General features: G+C 45.3%; 1 protein-coding gene across 1 annotated transcript in view; it reads right to left on the reverse strand.

The window, feature by feature from the left end:
* Window positions 1–16,772, reverse strand: part of LOC126210168 (mitochondrial 2-oxodicarboxylate carrier) — a 99,344-nt gene that overhangs the window by 53,509 nt on the left and 29,063 nt on the right. The window contains exon 2 of the mRNA XM_049939325.1: window positions 15,642–15,790. Within this exon, the coding sequence (XP_049795282.1) occupies window positions 15,642–15,705 (64 nt within the window). The 5' untranslated portion in view covers window positions 15,706–15,790. The remainder of the gene's footprint in view (window positions 1–15,641; window positions 15,791–16,772) is intronic.

The following is a 16,772-nucleotide window of genomic DNA, read 5'->3' on the forward strand; positions in this document are numbered from 1 at the left end:
CAATTTGCACAAAACGTTGGTGAGGGTAATGGGACGATAGCTGTCCACCGCCAGTGGGTCCGCATCGGGCTTCAAAATGGGGACAATAAGACCCTCACGCCATTGCGACGGGAACACGCCCTCGCTCCAAATGCGGTTGAAGATGGTGAGGACGTGTCGCAGGCAGTCCCTGGAAAGATGCTTCAGCATCTGCGCGTGTATACCGTCTGGTCCTGGTGCTGTATCTGGGCAGTCGGCGAGGGCAGCAAGGAATTCCCGCTCGCTGAAAGGAGCATTGTATTTCTCAGAACGACGCGTGTGGAACGATAACGGCGTCCGCTCGGCTCGCTCCTTTAGAGAGCGAAAGGCGGGGGGATAAGTTGCAGTCGCAGAGCTCTGAGCAAAGTGCGCAGCAAGGTGTTCAGCAATGGCGGCAGCGTCCGTGCAGACAGCGCCGTCCAAGGAGATCCCAGCGACACCCATAGGGGTCTGGTGTCCATAAATCCGCCGTATCCGGGACCACACGAGCGAGGGGGAGACACGAGAGCCCAAGGATGAAACATACCGCTCCCAGCACTCCTGCTTACGCTGGGTAATAAGACGACGGGCGAAGGCACGTAGCCTCTTAAAGGCGATGAGGGTCTCGAGAGACGGGTGCCGCCGATGACGCTGGAGGGCCCGCCGACGGTCGCGAATAGCTTCAGCAATCTCCGGCGACCACCAGGGTACAGCCTTCCTCCGAGGGAGTCCAGAAGAGTGGGGGATGGCAGCCTCGGCCGCCGAAATGATGGACGTGGTTAAGTCACGGACCACATCGTCAATGTCACCCTGCGGGGGAGACTCAACGGTTGCCGCGGAAGTGAAACTCGGCCAGTCAGCCCTGTGGAGAGCCCAGCGGGGCAGGCGCCCAGAAGAATGACACTGGGGCAGTGACAAATAGATGGGAAAATGGTCACTACCACACAGGTCAGGATGCACTCTCCAGTGGAGAGATGGGACAAGGCCGGGACTGCAAAGAGAGAGATCGATGGCCGAGAACGAGCCGTGGGCCACACTGAAATGTGTGGGAGCACCGGTATTCAGGAGGCTAAGGTCGAGCTGAGCCAACAAATGCTCCACGGCACGACCGCGGTCATCGGAGACAGTCCCACCCCATAGAGGGTTGTGGGCATTGAAATCGCCCAGCAACAAGAAAGGTGGCGGCAGTTGGGCTATCAGAGCAGCCAGGACATGCTGCCCGACAGCACCATCCGGTGGAAGGTAAATACTGCAGACGGTAACAGCCTGTGGCGTCCACACCCGAACAGCGACAGCCTCTAAAGCTGTTTGTAGTGGTACAAACTCGCTGTGTAGAGAGTTAAGGACATATATGCAGACGCCACCAGACACCCTTTCATAAGCTGCCCGGTTCTTAAAATAACCCCGATAGCCACGGAGGGCGGGGGTTCGCAGTGCTGGAAACCAAGTTTCCTGCAGAGCAATGCAAAGGAAAGGATGAAGGCTGATAAGTTGGCGGAGCTCAGCTAGATGGTGGAAGAAACCGCTGCAGTTCCATTGGAGGATGGTATTAGCCATGGATGGGAAAGGCGTGAGGGACTGGGGAGGCAGATTACGCCTCCGAGGCCCCTGCTGCTACTGAGTCACCACATGGAGAACAGCCAGCCAGTGCGTCCGAGGGACTGGCGAGATCCATGTCCTCAGCGGACGCCAGAATCTCCACCTCATCCTCAGACGCAGAGCTTGTAGGAAGCGGTGGAATGGGTGCCACCGCATTGTCGGTGGCCTTGGGGAGTTTCTTCTTCTTCTGCTTCTCGCGCTGAGCCTTTGGTGGTTCAGGCTGGGAGGGCGTCACCGGGTCAGTCTCAGGGACAGACGACGACCGTGTGTCCCGACGACCAGGGACCGGCGGGTGTTTGAGCCACTTGCGGCTGTCGGCTTTGGAACCGTTCGGAACGTGTGAAGGGAGGTCCCCAAGGGACCCCTTCCGGACGAGAGTAGCCGAAGAAGTCTTACGCTTCTCCGGCTGGGAAGGGGGAACTGATGCCCCCGATGGTTGGGGGGGTGTTGCTCCTGAAGTAGATGGAGCAGGAGCAACAGTGGGTTTAGTGCCCCCCACCATCAAGGGGGCAGGTGCAGGACTGCGACTCTGCGAGCTGGCTGGAGAGGATTGAACCGTAGCAGGAGAGACAGTTGCGGCATAAGAAGCCGTCATGCGCACTGGGTGAAGCCGGTCATATTTCCGCTTCGCCTCAGTGTACGTCAGGCGGTCGAGAGTCTTTATCTCCATGATCTTCCGCTCCTTCTGCAGAATCGGACAGTCTGGCGAGCAAGGCGGATGGTGCGCACCACAGTTCACACAGATTGGAGGTGGGGCACAGGGATGATCAGGATGGGATGGTCGACCGCAATCGCGACAGACGAGGTCGGAAGCACAGCGTGAAGACATGTGGCCGAACTTCCAACACTTGAAGCACCGCATCGGGGGAGGGATATAAGGCCTGACATCACAACGGTACACCATCACCTTGACCTTCTCAGGTAACGTGTCACCCTCGAAGGCCAAGATGAAGGCACCGGTGGCAACTTGACGATCCCTCGGACCCCGGTGGACGCGCCGGACGAAATGGACACCTCGGCGCTCCAAGTTGGCGCGCAGCTCGTCATCGGACTGTAAAAGGAGATCCCTGTGGAAGATAATGCCCTGGACCATGTTCAGACTTTTATGGGGCGTGATAGTGACGGAGACATCCCCCAGCTTAGTACAAGCGAGCAAGGCCCGCGACTGGGCGGAGGACGCCGTTTTTATCAACACCGATCCGGACCGCATCTTTGACAAGCCCTCCACCTCCCCAAACTTGTCCTCTAAATGCTCGACAAAGAACTGAGGCTTCACGGACATAAAAGATTCCCCATCAGCTCTGGTACAGACAAGATATCTGGGCGAATACTGCTCACTTGCATTTAATGCCTTTCGTTCCTCCCATGGTGTGGCGAGGGAGGGGAACGATTTGGGGTCATAAACGTTACCTTTGAAATGGGCCCTCGAACGCTTAGAGACTGCTGGTGGCTGGCCACCAGCAAGAGAAGAAGTGCCACGCTTCATTGCGTGTCATCCACCCTGATGCCACCTACTCCGACCAAGGGCCCTCCCCACAGGCGCCACCCAGCCACAGCAAAGGCCACCTGGCAGGATGGCCATTGCCGGGAGTCCCGATGCCCCAAGGAGATGGGCATCTACTCCTTGGCATACGTGGGGAGTTAACGGCGCAGGCATCAGTAGAGCGATCCCTGTGTTGTCAGGGGGCTACAACCAAGAGGGTACATGGCGGCCCCACCACAACGGACTGGCTACCGTGCTGGATCTTAGGTGCAAAACTGACCAAGGTCGTCGTCGCAGATAAAAGAAACACTGCAGAGTGCAGCGTGGTAATCGCCCAAGAGATCGAAAACGAGCGGGACACCATTGCAACGACGAGAAAGCCGGCTAAAGGTCTAATTGCACGACGGATACAGTGCACCATGTAAGGCGCCCTTCCCCAATTGGCTCGCTCTTCGGAATAATTTAGAAAGATGGAGGTCAAACCCGAGAGGGGACCATCACATATGGCCGAAACATTTGAGACTCCTTTTAGTCGCCTCTTACGACAGGCAGGAATACCGCGGGCCTATTCTAACCCCCGAACCCGCAGGGGGACCTTCTTTTATGATTCTTGAACCAAGTGTTAGCTATGATTAAGTTATGCTCTGTGCAAAATTCTACAAGGCGGCTTCCTCTTTCATTTCTTCCCCCCAATCCATATTCACCTACTATGTTTCCTTCTCTCCCTTTTCCTACTGACGAATTCCAGTCACCCATGACTATCAAATTTTCGTCTCCCTTCACTACCTGAATAATTTCTTTTATCTCGTCATACATTTCATCAATTTCTTCATCATCTGCAGAGCTAGTTGGCATATAAACTTGTACTACTGTAGTAGGCATGGGCTTTGTGTCTATCTTGGCCACAATAATGCATTCACTATGCTGTTTGTAGTAGCTAACCCGCACTCCTATTTTTTTATTCATTATTAAACCTACTCCTGCATTACCCCTATTTGATTTTGTATTTATAACCCTGTAATCACCTGACCAAAAGTCTTGTTCCTCCTGCCACCGAACTTCACTAATTCCCACTATATCTAACTTTAACCTATCCATTTCCATTTTTAAATTTTCTAACCTACCTGCCCGATTAAGGGATCTGACATTCCACGCTCTGATCCGTAGAATGCCAGTTTTCTTTCTCCTGATAACGACGTCCTCTTGAGTAGTCCCCGCCCGGAGATCCGAATGGGGGACTATTTTACCTCCGGAATATTTTACTCAAGAGGACACCATCATCATTTAATCATACAGTAAAGCTGCATGTCCTCGGGAAAAATTACGGCTGTAGTTTCCCCTTGCTTTCAGCCGTTCGCAGTACCAGCACAGCAAGGCCGTTTTGGTTAATGTTACAAGGGCAGATCAGTCAATCATCCAGACTGTTGCCCCTGCAACTACTGAAAAGGCTGCTGCCCCTCTTCAGGAACCACATCTTTGTCTGGCCTCTCAACAGATACCCCTCCGTTGTGGTTGCACCTACGGTACGGCCATCTGTATCGCTGAGGCACACAAGCCTCCCCACCAACGGCAAGGTCCATGGTTCATGGGGAAAGCACAGATTGTTACAACATTATTTTCCTTCAAACATAGAAAATAAATTACCACACTATACTCCACTTTATCAATAGACTGCACCATACTGATTTAGTAACCTTGTGCTATTCTACTGTGGAACAGAGATTTCAGTGTGTACTAGGACTGCACACATGTACCAGCAAACAAACAAAAAATAATTATGTAACTACAAACAATGTAGGAAAAGACAGATTGCTACTTGCCACAAAGATAACATGCTAAGCTGCAGATAGGCACAGTTAAATGGCACTTACACATAAGCTTTTGGTCACAGTCTTCATCAGAAAAAGAGAAACACACACCATTCATTTACACAAGCAAGCACACCTCACACACACATGAGCCCCAACTCTGGCAGTTTGTGTCCAAGCTGCTGGAGCTGGCAGTCATGTGTGCGTGAGATGTGCTTGGTTGTATGAATGAATGGTGTGTGTGTCTCTTTTTCTGATGAAGACTGTGGCCAAAAGCTTATGAGTAAGTGCCATTTAATTGTACCTGTCTGCAACTTAGCATGTTATCTTTATGGTAAGAAGCAATCTAACTTTTCCCACATTGTTACTTACGTAACTTTATTTTTTTTCTATGCAATAATTAAAACATTATGACTATCCCTTTGTACACAGCCGTTTATCTGCAAAAAGATGAAAACTTGTAATGTGTTGAAAGTGTGAGTCAAAGAATGAACACAGTCAAAGCTCATTTTTTCTGTGAAAATGATATCATTTGTTTATAACTATGAACAAGAAGTCCATTGACATGGCAATGTAGGCGACCAAAAAATAAAATGAAAAAATGAATGAAGTAGTTACAGGTGAACTGCAGCTCTCCAGTGCATCAGACTGGCAGTTTTGCACTTTCCATAATCTGTGGCAAATGAGTTGCATACGAAACAGAGACATACTCCACTTATGCAAGACATTGTTTGTTTTATTTTTCCAAAACACATCAGCACTTTCTGTGGTATATTAAGGCAGACTTTTTTATTGCTCAATCTGACAATTATTATAATATACTAATATTACAATTTCAGCTTAAATCTATTTAAATACATATAAAGAAGTTATAAATAGGTGTCCAATTTTATATTGATTTACATATATAGGGAATGACACATGTCACCTGACTGACACACAAAATACAGAATGTTTATGCTATACCAAAAATTAGGTTACAAACACTAGTTTGGAGAACAAATATTTATAGAATTTTACACATAACATATGTGGTACCAAACAATCATTTTTATGCAGATAGCTTTACAAGTAACACACATTTTGACAGCCCATCATCTGCAAACAAACAAAAACTAAAAAATATTTTTCAGGCGACTGTCAACAACATCGATATACTTGGAGAAATGCTTGGTAAACACTGTCCTGTGTTATAATATATTTATTCACAACTGGTTTCAATTACTGATCATCATCACAGTGGAAAATTATTGTGACAACTTCTCATGTCATACACACTATTTAACTGAAAAAGATGCTATAACTGAACTTGCAAACATCAGAAAAAGATACTTCATGTCATAATATTTGCTTAAACAAACAAAAAACATTGCAAAAAGAAATAGTGTGACACCAGTAAATGCACTTACTGTTGTCACATGGTTTCATTTTTCAATGTTTTCTGTTTGCATACGCCAATATTATTTACATGTACATCTACATCAACATACATACTCCACAAGACACCACATAGTACGTGGCAGAGGGTACCCTGTACCACAACTAGTCATTTCCTTTCTATTCCACTCGCAGACAGAAGAGCAAAAAACAACTATCTATAAGCCTCTGCATGAGTCCTAATTTCTCGTGTCTTATCTTCATGTCTGTACATGAAATGTATGTTGCAGCAGTAAGATCATTCTGCAGTCAGATTCAAGTTGTCTGAACTTTCTCAGTAATGTTCTTCAAAATGAATGTCTTTTTCCCTCCAGGGATTCCCACTTGAGCTCCTGAAGAATATCTGTAATGCTTGCATGCATATCGAACCTGCAGGTAACAAATCTAGCGGCTCGCCTCTGAACTGCTTTGATGTCTTCTTTCAATCGACCTGGCGCAGATCCCAAAGACTCGAGTAGCACTCAAGAATACATCACACTAGCATCCAATATTTGGTCTCCTTTACAGATGAACTACACTTTCCTAAAATTCTCCCTGTAAACCAAAGCTGACCATTCACTACCAGAACAACCTCATTCCATTTCATATTGCTTTGCAATGCTACACTCAGTTTTTTAAATGATGTTACTATGTCAAGCAGGCCACTGCTAATGCTGTATCCAAATGTCATCAGTTTGTTTTTCCTATTCATCTGCATTAACTTACATTTTTCTACATTAAGAGCCAGCTGCCATTCATCACACGAACTAGAAATTTTCTCTAGGTCCGCTTGTATCAGCTTACAGGCACTTATCTTCAACACCTTCCTGTATACCACAGCACCATTAGTGCTGTACGCCACAACATCATCAGTGAACAATCACGGATTGCTGTCCGTCCTGTCTGCCAGATCATTTATGCACACTATGTGATCAAAGGTATCCAGGCACCTGGCTGAAAATGACTTACAAGTTTGTGGCACCGTCCATCGGTAATGCTGGAATTCAATATGGTGCTGGGCCACCCTTAGCCTTGATGACAGCTGCCAGTCTCGCAGGCATATGTTCATGTTCAATCAGGTGCTGGAAGGTTTCTCAGGGAAAGGCAGCCCATTCTTCACGGAGTGCTGCACTGAGGAGAGATATGGAAGATGGTCGGTAAGGCCTGGCACAAAGTCAGCATTCCAAAACATCTCAAAGGTGTTCTATAGGATTCAGGTCAGGACTTTGTGCCGGCCTGTCCATTACAGGGATGTTGTCATATAACCACTCCGCCACAGGCTATGTATTGTGAACTGGTGCTCGATCATGTTGAAAGATGCAGTCACCATCCCTGAATTGCTCTTCAACAGTGGGAAGCAAGGAGGTGCTTACAACATCAATGTAGGCCTGTACTGTGATAGTGCCACACAAAACAACAACTAGTGCAAGCCCCCTCTATGAAAAACACAACCACACCATAACACCAACACCTCCGAATTTTACTGCTGGCACTACACATGGTGGAAGATGACGTTCTCCGGGCATTCACCATACCCACACCCTGCCATCAGATCACCACATTGTGTACCACGCTTCATCACTCCACATAATGTTTTTCCACTGTTCAGTCATCCAATGTTTACACTCCTCACATCAAGCAACGCATCATTTGGCATTTGCCGGCATGATGTGTGGCTTATGAGCAGCCACTCAACCATGAAATCCAAGTTTTCTCACCTCCCACCTAATTGTCATAGTACTTGCAGTGAATCCTGATGCAGTGTGGAATTCCTGTGTGATGGTCTGAATAGATGTCTGCCTATTACACATTGTGACCCCATTCAACTGTCAGCGGTCTTTGTCGGTCAACAGGTGAAGTTGGCCTGTACACTTTTGTGCTGTACGTGTCCCTTCACATTTCCACTTCACTATCACATTGGAAACAGTGGACCTAGGGATGTTTAGGAGTGTAGAAATCTCACATACAGATGTATTACACAAGTGACACCCAATCACCTGACCACGTTTGAAGTCTGTGAGTTTCGCAGGGTGCCCCATTCTGCTCTCTCACAATGTCTAATGACTACTGAGGTCGCTTATATGGAGTACCTGGAGTAGGGGGCAGCACAATGCACGTAATATGAAAAACATATGAGGGTTGTACCGAAAGTAAGGTTCCCATATTTTGTATGACTAGAAAACATTGTTTATTGTTATTAATTTATACATCATTGAAAAGCTTACAGTTTTGTCAATTTTTCAACATAGTCTCTATTTTTTTTTGACACACTTTTGAAGATGATGCTCCAGCATTTGTATTCCTAAGTCAAAGAAGTCTCCTGCCAACCCCTTGAGGAAGCATGTGACCTCTGCTCGGACTTCATTGTCGCTCTTGAAGTGTTTGTCACCTAAGTGTTCCTTTAGCTTGGGGAAGAGGTGATAATTGCTAGGGGCTAAGTTTGGGCTGTAAGGGGGATGGGGCATAACAGTCCACCCAGACTTTTTCAAAAGCTCCTGTGTTAGATGAGCAACGTGGGGTCGGGCGTTGTCATGAAGAAGCACTGCTCCCGCCTTCAGCCGTCCTCTCTGGCTATTCTGGATTGCTCGCCAGAGTTTGGTCAATGTTTCGCATCTATCTGAGTTTATTGTCATCCAATGTTGCATGAAATTGATGAGAAGTACCCCCTTCCAATCCCAAAACACAGTTGCCATAACCTTCCCTGCCAACTGCGTTTATTTGAATTTCTTTGATGGCAGTGAACTGGAGTGATGCTACTGACAAGATTGTTGTTTTGTTTCAGGGACGTAATGAAATGCTCACGTTTCATCTCTCGTGATGATAGAGTCCAACAACTTCTCCTTGTTGCCTCCACTCTCACATTGTTGAAGAAACTTGCGAGCACAGTCAAAGTGTGACTCTTGAAATTTTCCCGGCGTATCGAATATTCCATAAGATTTCGGGATTGCAGCCGGATCTCATCGACTTCTTTCCACGATATTTCGGCTGCCAACCTTACAGCCATCTTCAGGGGAGTGTTTGACACTGGAGATTGCTAGTGCAAGTCGCTCTATTTATACTTAAAAGTGCCGCAGGTGCGCATGCGCAAGTTACCGTAGCATGCGCGCCACCTGTCGATTCCAAGGCTCTCTACAATATTAATGCATCTATGGAGCACCAACGAATGCATGAAAAAAGTAAAACATGCACACAGATGTGTCCAAAACAATAAAAGGAAAATTTCAATATTAAATATAAAATTACTTGTCGCTCGACATGTCAGAAGCCATAAAAAATTTTATTTTGGTTGAAATTAAAGAAATCAATGGGTCCCAGGCCTTATTCAATAAAAAGCCGCCATCACGATTAATGAGATTTTCCGCTAAACGTATTTCGACGGATTTCTTCACTACTGAATCCCAGAAGGATCTCGATGGGGCCAAGATTTTCGTGGCCGAATAATCCATAGTATGTCCTGTGGATATACAATGTTCGGCTATGGCCGACTTACTGGGCTGTAAAAGGCGAGTGTGGCGCTCATGTTCAACGCAGCGGTCGTGTACTGTGCGTGTGGTTTGACCAATGTAGGCTTTCCCACACTCGCAAGGTATTTTATAAAAACCAGCCTTCCGTAATCCCAGATCATCCTTGGCTGAGCCCAGAAGAGCACGAGTCTTTGTAGGTGGCCGGAAGATTGCTTTCACACAATGTTTCTTTAAAATTCTGCCTACTTTCAATGAAATGTTCCCGACATATGGGAGAAATGCTCTGGACTTTAACACCTCCTTATCCTCTTGATCTTGTGGGTGGTCACGATTTTTCCTCCTTAAAGCAGTACTGACCTGATGTGCAGAATATCCATTATGTTGAAATACCGATTTCAAGTGATCTAATTCGTCTGCAAGGCTGTCTTTATCAGACACGACATGTGCCCTATGCACCAACGTTCGAAGAACACCCATAGTTTGTGACGGGTGATGACAGCTTGACGCCTGTAGGTACAGATCCGTATGCGTGGGTTTTCGATATACAGAATGCCCCAATGACCCATCCACCCTGCGTTTAACCATGACGTCCAGAAATGGTAGGCAACCATCCTTTTCAACTTCCATCGTAAACTGAATGTTTGTGTGGATGGAATTCAGATGTTGTAAAAACCGTGAAAGCTCTTCTTCACCGTGAGGCCACACTACAAAGGTATCGTCCACGTACCGCCAGAAGACTGTTGGTTTCAACATCGCCGAATCGAGAGCCCTCTCCTCAAAGTCTTCCATATAAAAGTTGGCTACCAGAGGGGACAGAGGACTGCCCATGGCAACACCGTCAAGTTGCTCAAAATATTCATTATTAAATAGAAAGTAAGTAGAGGACAGGGCATGGTGAAACAGCGCCGTTATATCGGTTGTAAACTTATTGCCGATAAGTGACAATGAATCCAAAAGAGGGACCCTCGTGAAGAGTGAAACGACATCGAAACTTACTAACAAGTCCGAATCCTTCAGCTGTAGTGTTCTCAGTCTATTGATAAAGTCCGCAGAGTTGCGAATATGGTGCGTACATTTGCCAACGAAAGGTCTCAGTAGCGAAGCCAAATGACTAGATAAATCATACGTTGGAGCACCGATATTGCTCACTATGGGGCGTAAGGGCACATTATCCTTATGGATCTTTGGAAGACCATATAACCTAAGTGGAATAGAACTGTGAGGTCTCAATCTTTTCACAACTTCTTGCGGCAGAGAAGAGGAGTTTAGCAACTCTGACGTTTTTCTTTCTACTTTCCGAGTAGGGTCTTTATCAAGCTTCCTGTACGTTGTCTCACTCAGCAAACTATATATCTTCTGATCATACATATCACGTGGCAACAGCACAGTAGCATTCCCCTTATCCGGCTGCAATCCCGAAATCTTATGGAATATTCGATACGCCGGGAAAATTTCAAGAGTCACATCAAATACCTCTTCGGGGAGGAGATGGCATCTAACATCCAGAAGTTGGATAAGGTACGAAACAAATGTGTGAGATTGTTAAGTGCTTTATGTTTCTTACTGAAATGCCGGGATAATGGCCTTATTCCAAAGTTCGCCAGAGTGACACATTTTATCAAGACCGCCGCTGCGAAGTTCATCACTCGTAAAGCAAGTTTAGCCCTTGTGAAGGAGAGGATACGCTTTACTCGCCGGCAACTGGACATGGTTTCAAAAGAGCTGTTTTATTTGCATATGGAGATTGCATCTAATCTTCCTTCCCTTTCCTGGGAATGGGTCGATGGTGTAACATGGGCCAAATCAGACTGGGTCCGTCAGGAGTATTCTTTAAGACAATCATCGAAGTTCGACCGACTCTCAGCAACGTCACGACAAGAAGAAGTTTTTCGACGCTCTGTGGTAAATTTCACGGATAAGGATTTAGACAACGTGACACTGTCGGTACTTGGGAAAGGTCTGAACTTCGCTCCGACACCTAGGACCTTACCTTTAACAGATTTTATTAGTGCTGTTGAAGAAGCTGTCAGGCCTCTATCCAGTGAAGCAGCAGAAGAAATCAGGCGGGAAACATGTTGCGCCCTTACGAGAACTCGGCCTCAGAAGAGCAACATTTCTTCAATGGAAAGGGCTGCGCTGCGCAAGTTACGGGAAGATCCTCAGATGGTGGTCCTTCCGGCGGATAAGAGGAATGCTACTGTGCTGTTGCCACGTGATATGTATGATCAGAAGATATATAGTTTGCTGAGTGAGACAACGTACAGGAAGCTTGATAAAGACCCTACTCGGAAAGTAGAAAGGAAAACGTCAGAGTTGCTAAACTCCTCTTCTCTGCCGCAAGAAGTTGTGAAAAGATTGAGACCTCACAGTTCTATTCAACCTAGGTATATGGTCTTCCAAAGATCCATAAGGATAATGTGCCCTTACGCCCCATAGTGAGCTATATCGGTGCTCCAACGTATGATTTATCTAGTCATTTGGCTTCGCTACTGAGACCTTTCGTTGGCAAATGTACGCACCATATTCGCAACTCTTCGGACTTTATCAATAGACTGAGAACACTACAGCTGAAGGATTCGGACTTGTTAGTAAGTTTCGATGTCGTTTCACTCTTCACGAGGGTCCCTCTTTTGGATTCATTGTCACTTATCGCAATAAGTTTACGACCGATATAACGGCGCTGTTTCACCATGCCCTGTCCTCTACTTACTTTCTATTTAATAATGAATATTTTGAGCAACTTGACGGTGTTGCCATGGGCAGTCCTCTGTCCCCTCTGGTAGCCAACTTTTATATGGAAGACTTTAAGGAGAGGGCTCTCGATTCGGCGATGTTGAAACCAACAGTCTTCTGGCGGTACGTGGACGATACCTTTGTAGTGTGGCCTCACGGTGAAGAAGAGCTTTCACGGTTTTTACAACATTTGAATTCCATCCACACAAACATTCAGTTTACGATGGAAGTTGAAAAGGATGGTTGCCTACCATTTCTGGACGTCATGGTTAAACGCAGGGTGGATGGGTCATTGGGGCATTCTGTATATCGAAAACCCACGCATACGGATCTGTACCTACAGGCGTCAAGCTGTCATCACCCGTCACAAACTATGGGTGTTCTTCGAACGTTGGTGCATAGGGCACATGTCGTGTCTGATAAAGACAGCCTTGCAGACGAATTAGATCACTTGAAATCGGTATTTCAACATAATGGATATTCTGCACATCAGGTCAGTACTGCTTTAAGGAGGAAAAATCGTGACCACCCACAAGATCAAGAGGATAAGGAGGTGTTTAAGTCCAGAGCATTTCTCCCATATGTCGGGAACATTTCATTGAAAGTAGGCAGAATTTTAAAGAAACATTGTGTGAAAGCAATCTTCCGGCCACCTACAAAGACTCGTGCTCTTCTGGGCTCAGCCAAGGATGATCTGGGATTACGGAAGGCTGGAATTTATAAAATACCTTGTGAGTGTGGGAAAGCCTACATTGGTCAAACCACACGCACAGTACACGACCGCTGCGTTGAACATGAGCGCCACACTCGCCTTTTACAGCCCAGTAAGTCGGCCATAGCCGAACATTGTATATCCACAGGACATACTATGGATTATTCGGCCACGAAAATCTTGGCCCCATCGAGATCCTTCTGGGATTCAGTAGTGAAGGAATCCGTCGAAATACGTTTAGCGGAAAATCTCATTAATCGTGATGGCGGCTTTTTATTGAATAAGGCCTGGGACCCGTTGATTTCTTTAATTTCAACCAAAATAAAATTTTTTATGGCTTCTGACATGTCGAGCGACAAGTAATTTTATATTTAATATTGAAATTTTCCTTTTATTGTTTTGGACACATCTGTGTGCATGTTTTACTTTTTTCATGCATTCGTTGGCGCTCCATAGATGCAGTAATATTGTAGAGGGCCTTGGAATCGACAGGTGGCGCGCATGCTACGGTAACTTGCGCATGTGCGCCTGCGGCACTTTTAAGTATAAATAGAGCGACTTGCACTAGCAATCTCCAGTGTCAAACACTCCCCTGAAGATGGCTGTAAGGTTGGCAGCCGAAATATCGTGGAAAGAAGTCGATGAGATCCGGCTGCAATCCCGAAATCTTATGGAACACAGTCAAAGTGTTGCTCCTTATGTCCACCAGTCAGCATCTGGGGGACCCAGCAAGCACACACCTTGTGATAACCCAGCATTTCTTTTAAAGTTCTTTCAATTGCTGTGGGAAGCTTCAGGAATGCGTTCAACAATTTCACGGACAGTGGCCCTCCGATCTTTAAGCAGCTCACTGTTGATCTTCTGGACAATTGCATCTGAAACCGGCGGTCTTCCACTCCGATCTTCATCGTGAACTTCTGTGTGACCCTCAGCAATAACCTGCACCATTTGCGGACATGCTGAACAGACACGCACTCTTCACCAAAAACTTCAGTCAGTTGCCCATGAATCTCCATGGGCGGTAACTTCCTTGTGTGGAGAAACCGGAGTACTGCTCGAACCTCGCACTTGGTGGGAGCAACAACAGTACATTTGTACAATTCTCCTGCATGAATGATTTCTTAAACATGGAATTTAAAATTTGGCCTTTCTTTTGCTATCTTCCACTGTCAAACCAGACTGGTCAATGAAAGACTGAATGGAAGCCTTAGATCTGTTTAGCAATTTGACACAGGACCAGAATTTATGGGGTTCTCCGCCATATATTTAGCCAAGATATGACAATGGTAGCTATTGTCTGCCTCAAGCATAGATATTTTCACAGACACACAAGTCTCTACTAAACTTTACCTGTCATGATTTGTGCGTCCTATTTTGAATGGAGAGTGCAACAGCCTTTGCTCCCTCAGCATTTTCTGAATTTCATCATTAAACCAAGATGGGTATTTTCCATCCTTAATCCACTTAGGAGGCACACACTTGTCCAGAGCATGATTTATAATATGTTTAAACTTTGCCCATAAATCCTCTATGTCCATCATTCTGGAACTACATGATTGCAGTTCATTGTCTAAGTGAATCACTAACAACTGCTTATCTGCTCTTTTTAGCAGAAATGCTCTCCTAGCCCTTTTGACTGAATTATTAACTTTTGTTGCCATTACAGCAAGAAGTATCTTTTTCTGATTTTTGCATGTCAGCTATAGCATCTTTTCTGATTAAATAGCATGTATGAGATGTGAATCTGTCACAATGTTCTTCCACAGTGAAGACAATCAATGATTGAAACCAATTATGAATAAATATATTGGAAGACAGCACAGTGTCTACCATGTAATTCTCCAAGTAAACAAAAACTGTTTCTCTTTTTCTATTTCTGACCCATTTCAGACAAAAAATCATGTTATTTGCCATCTTAATTATGATTTTTGATTACTAGCCTCATTTCCTGTTATTTTTGATGTGTTAAGACACCTTTGTAACAGAAGGATTTTTATTGTGTGTATATGTGGGTGTGGGGGGTTATTTATAAAGCCTTCATTGCGGCAAATAGTGCTTTATTGCAAAGTAATGTGTATTCATTTAGGACATTATATACACATGCAACACTTTATGTATCAGATAGGTGACATGTCTCATTAACTACATACATAAACCAATGCAAAATTTGACACATAATTATCACCTATTTATATGTATAGAAATAACTTTAAGCTGAAATTCAAATATTACCATATCATAATAATTTTCATACAGAACCAAAAAATTCTTCTGAAGGTAGCACAAAAAGTGTTTAAACATGTTTGAAAAAAGTAAAACAAATAGTATTTTGCAAAAGGCAAAATATCTCTCAAGTTTTTATCAGCAAGCACAGAAAAACAGAAGAGCAACAACATCCGAAAAGATGATTTGCAGACAAGTGTGCTTACCTGCAGAGCCACCTGCAGCTATCTGCATGGCAGCCTGCTTGAGCAGCTTGGTGCCGTCAGACATTGTGAGCCACTAATGCCAGTGCAGGTCCCAGTGTCACTGCCACACACAGGAAGACGCGCTCTCTTCAGCTGCCTGGCAGGGAGCCCTGTGGACAGGAGCCTATGTACACAAGCCGCTATAAACAGCTGCTGCATCAGGGAGTGCAGATAACACACTCTGGCTGTGATACCAAAGACCCCCCAGGAGATAACATAATGTTATGTATCTTCCACTCAATCCAGCTACAAGTGCACACAGAGAAACCCAAAAAACCACAGACACAGAAAAACTGAATGTACTAATAGATGATAAGTGAGCAAAACTATCTTACAGTGAACTACTGTGAATCCTATGACAGCATACATTCACAAACCATTCTTTTTTTCTGTAGGAGACTTGTCAAAAATAATAAAAATTTTTTGTTGAAATGATGAACTTCAGGGTTGTGGAATGAGTGAGCTCAAACTGTTAAATGGAGCTCAGTGTTCCTTTTTAAAGTATTAGCTACAGTGAATGTTACACGGTACTTCACAAATGAAGTCCTGACTAGGCAAAACAAGAAAAATTATCCAATGTGCATAATCCTTTGATTGTGTGGTTCACAAAATTCTACTTTTCAAACTAAACTGTTAAGCCATTAATGGCATCCATCTTAAATGGAAGGATTCTTACCATCATAACAATAAGGTGGTCTCATAGACAGAATGGGACAACATATCATCTGGTGTTCCACAAGGGTCAGTAATAGATGCACTCTTATTCTTAACTTACATTAATAATCTCCCCAATGAGGTTGAAGAGTGTGTGGCGTAGAGCGCCATAAATATCGATATTTGTTCTGTGCGCAAGTGTGCTATGTTTGAGGAGAGGGCTTTGGGGCAGGATGTTGGACACTAACGGCAGTTAGCCTCCGGACTTGTATCTGTGTAGCAGCTAAGTGAGAATAAATCTGTATATGAGAGAATTCTAGTTGTTTACCTACAACTATACCATATTCCCTTACTGGTGACCCCGTTTTTGTGTAATACGCGTCCGAGTTACCGCCCGAAGGTTATTTACGTGCCTACCGCGTCGGGTTTCTCCGCGAT

Source organism: Schistocerca nitens, chromosome 10, assembly GCF_023898315.1.
Source record: "Schistocerca nitens isolate TAMUIC-IGC-003100 chromosome 10, iqSchNite1.1, whole genome shotgun sequence".
Taxonomy (NCBI): domain Eukaryota; kingdom Metazoa; phylum Arthropoda; class Insecta; order Orthoptera; family Acrididae; genus Schistocerca; species Schistocerca nitens.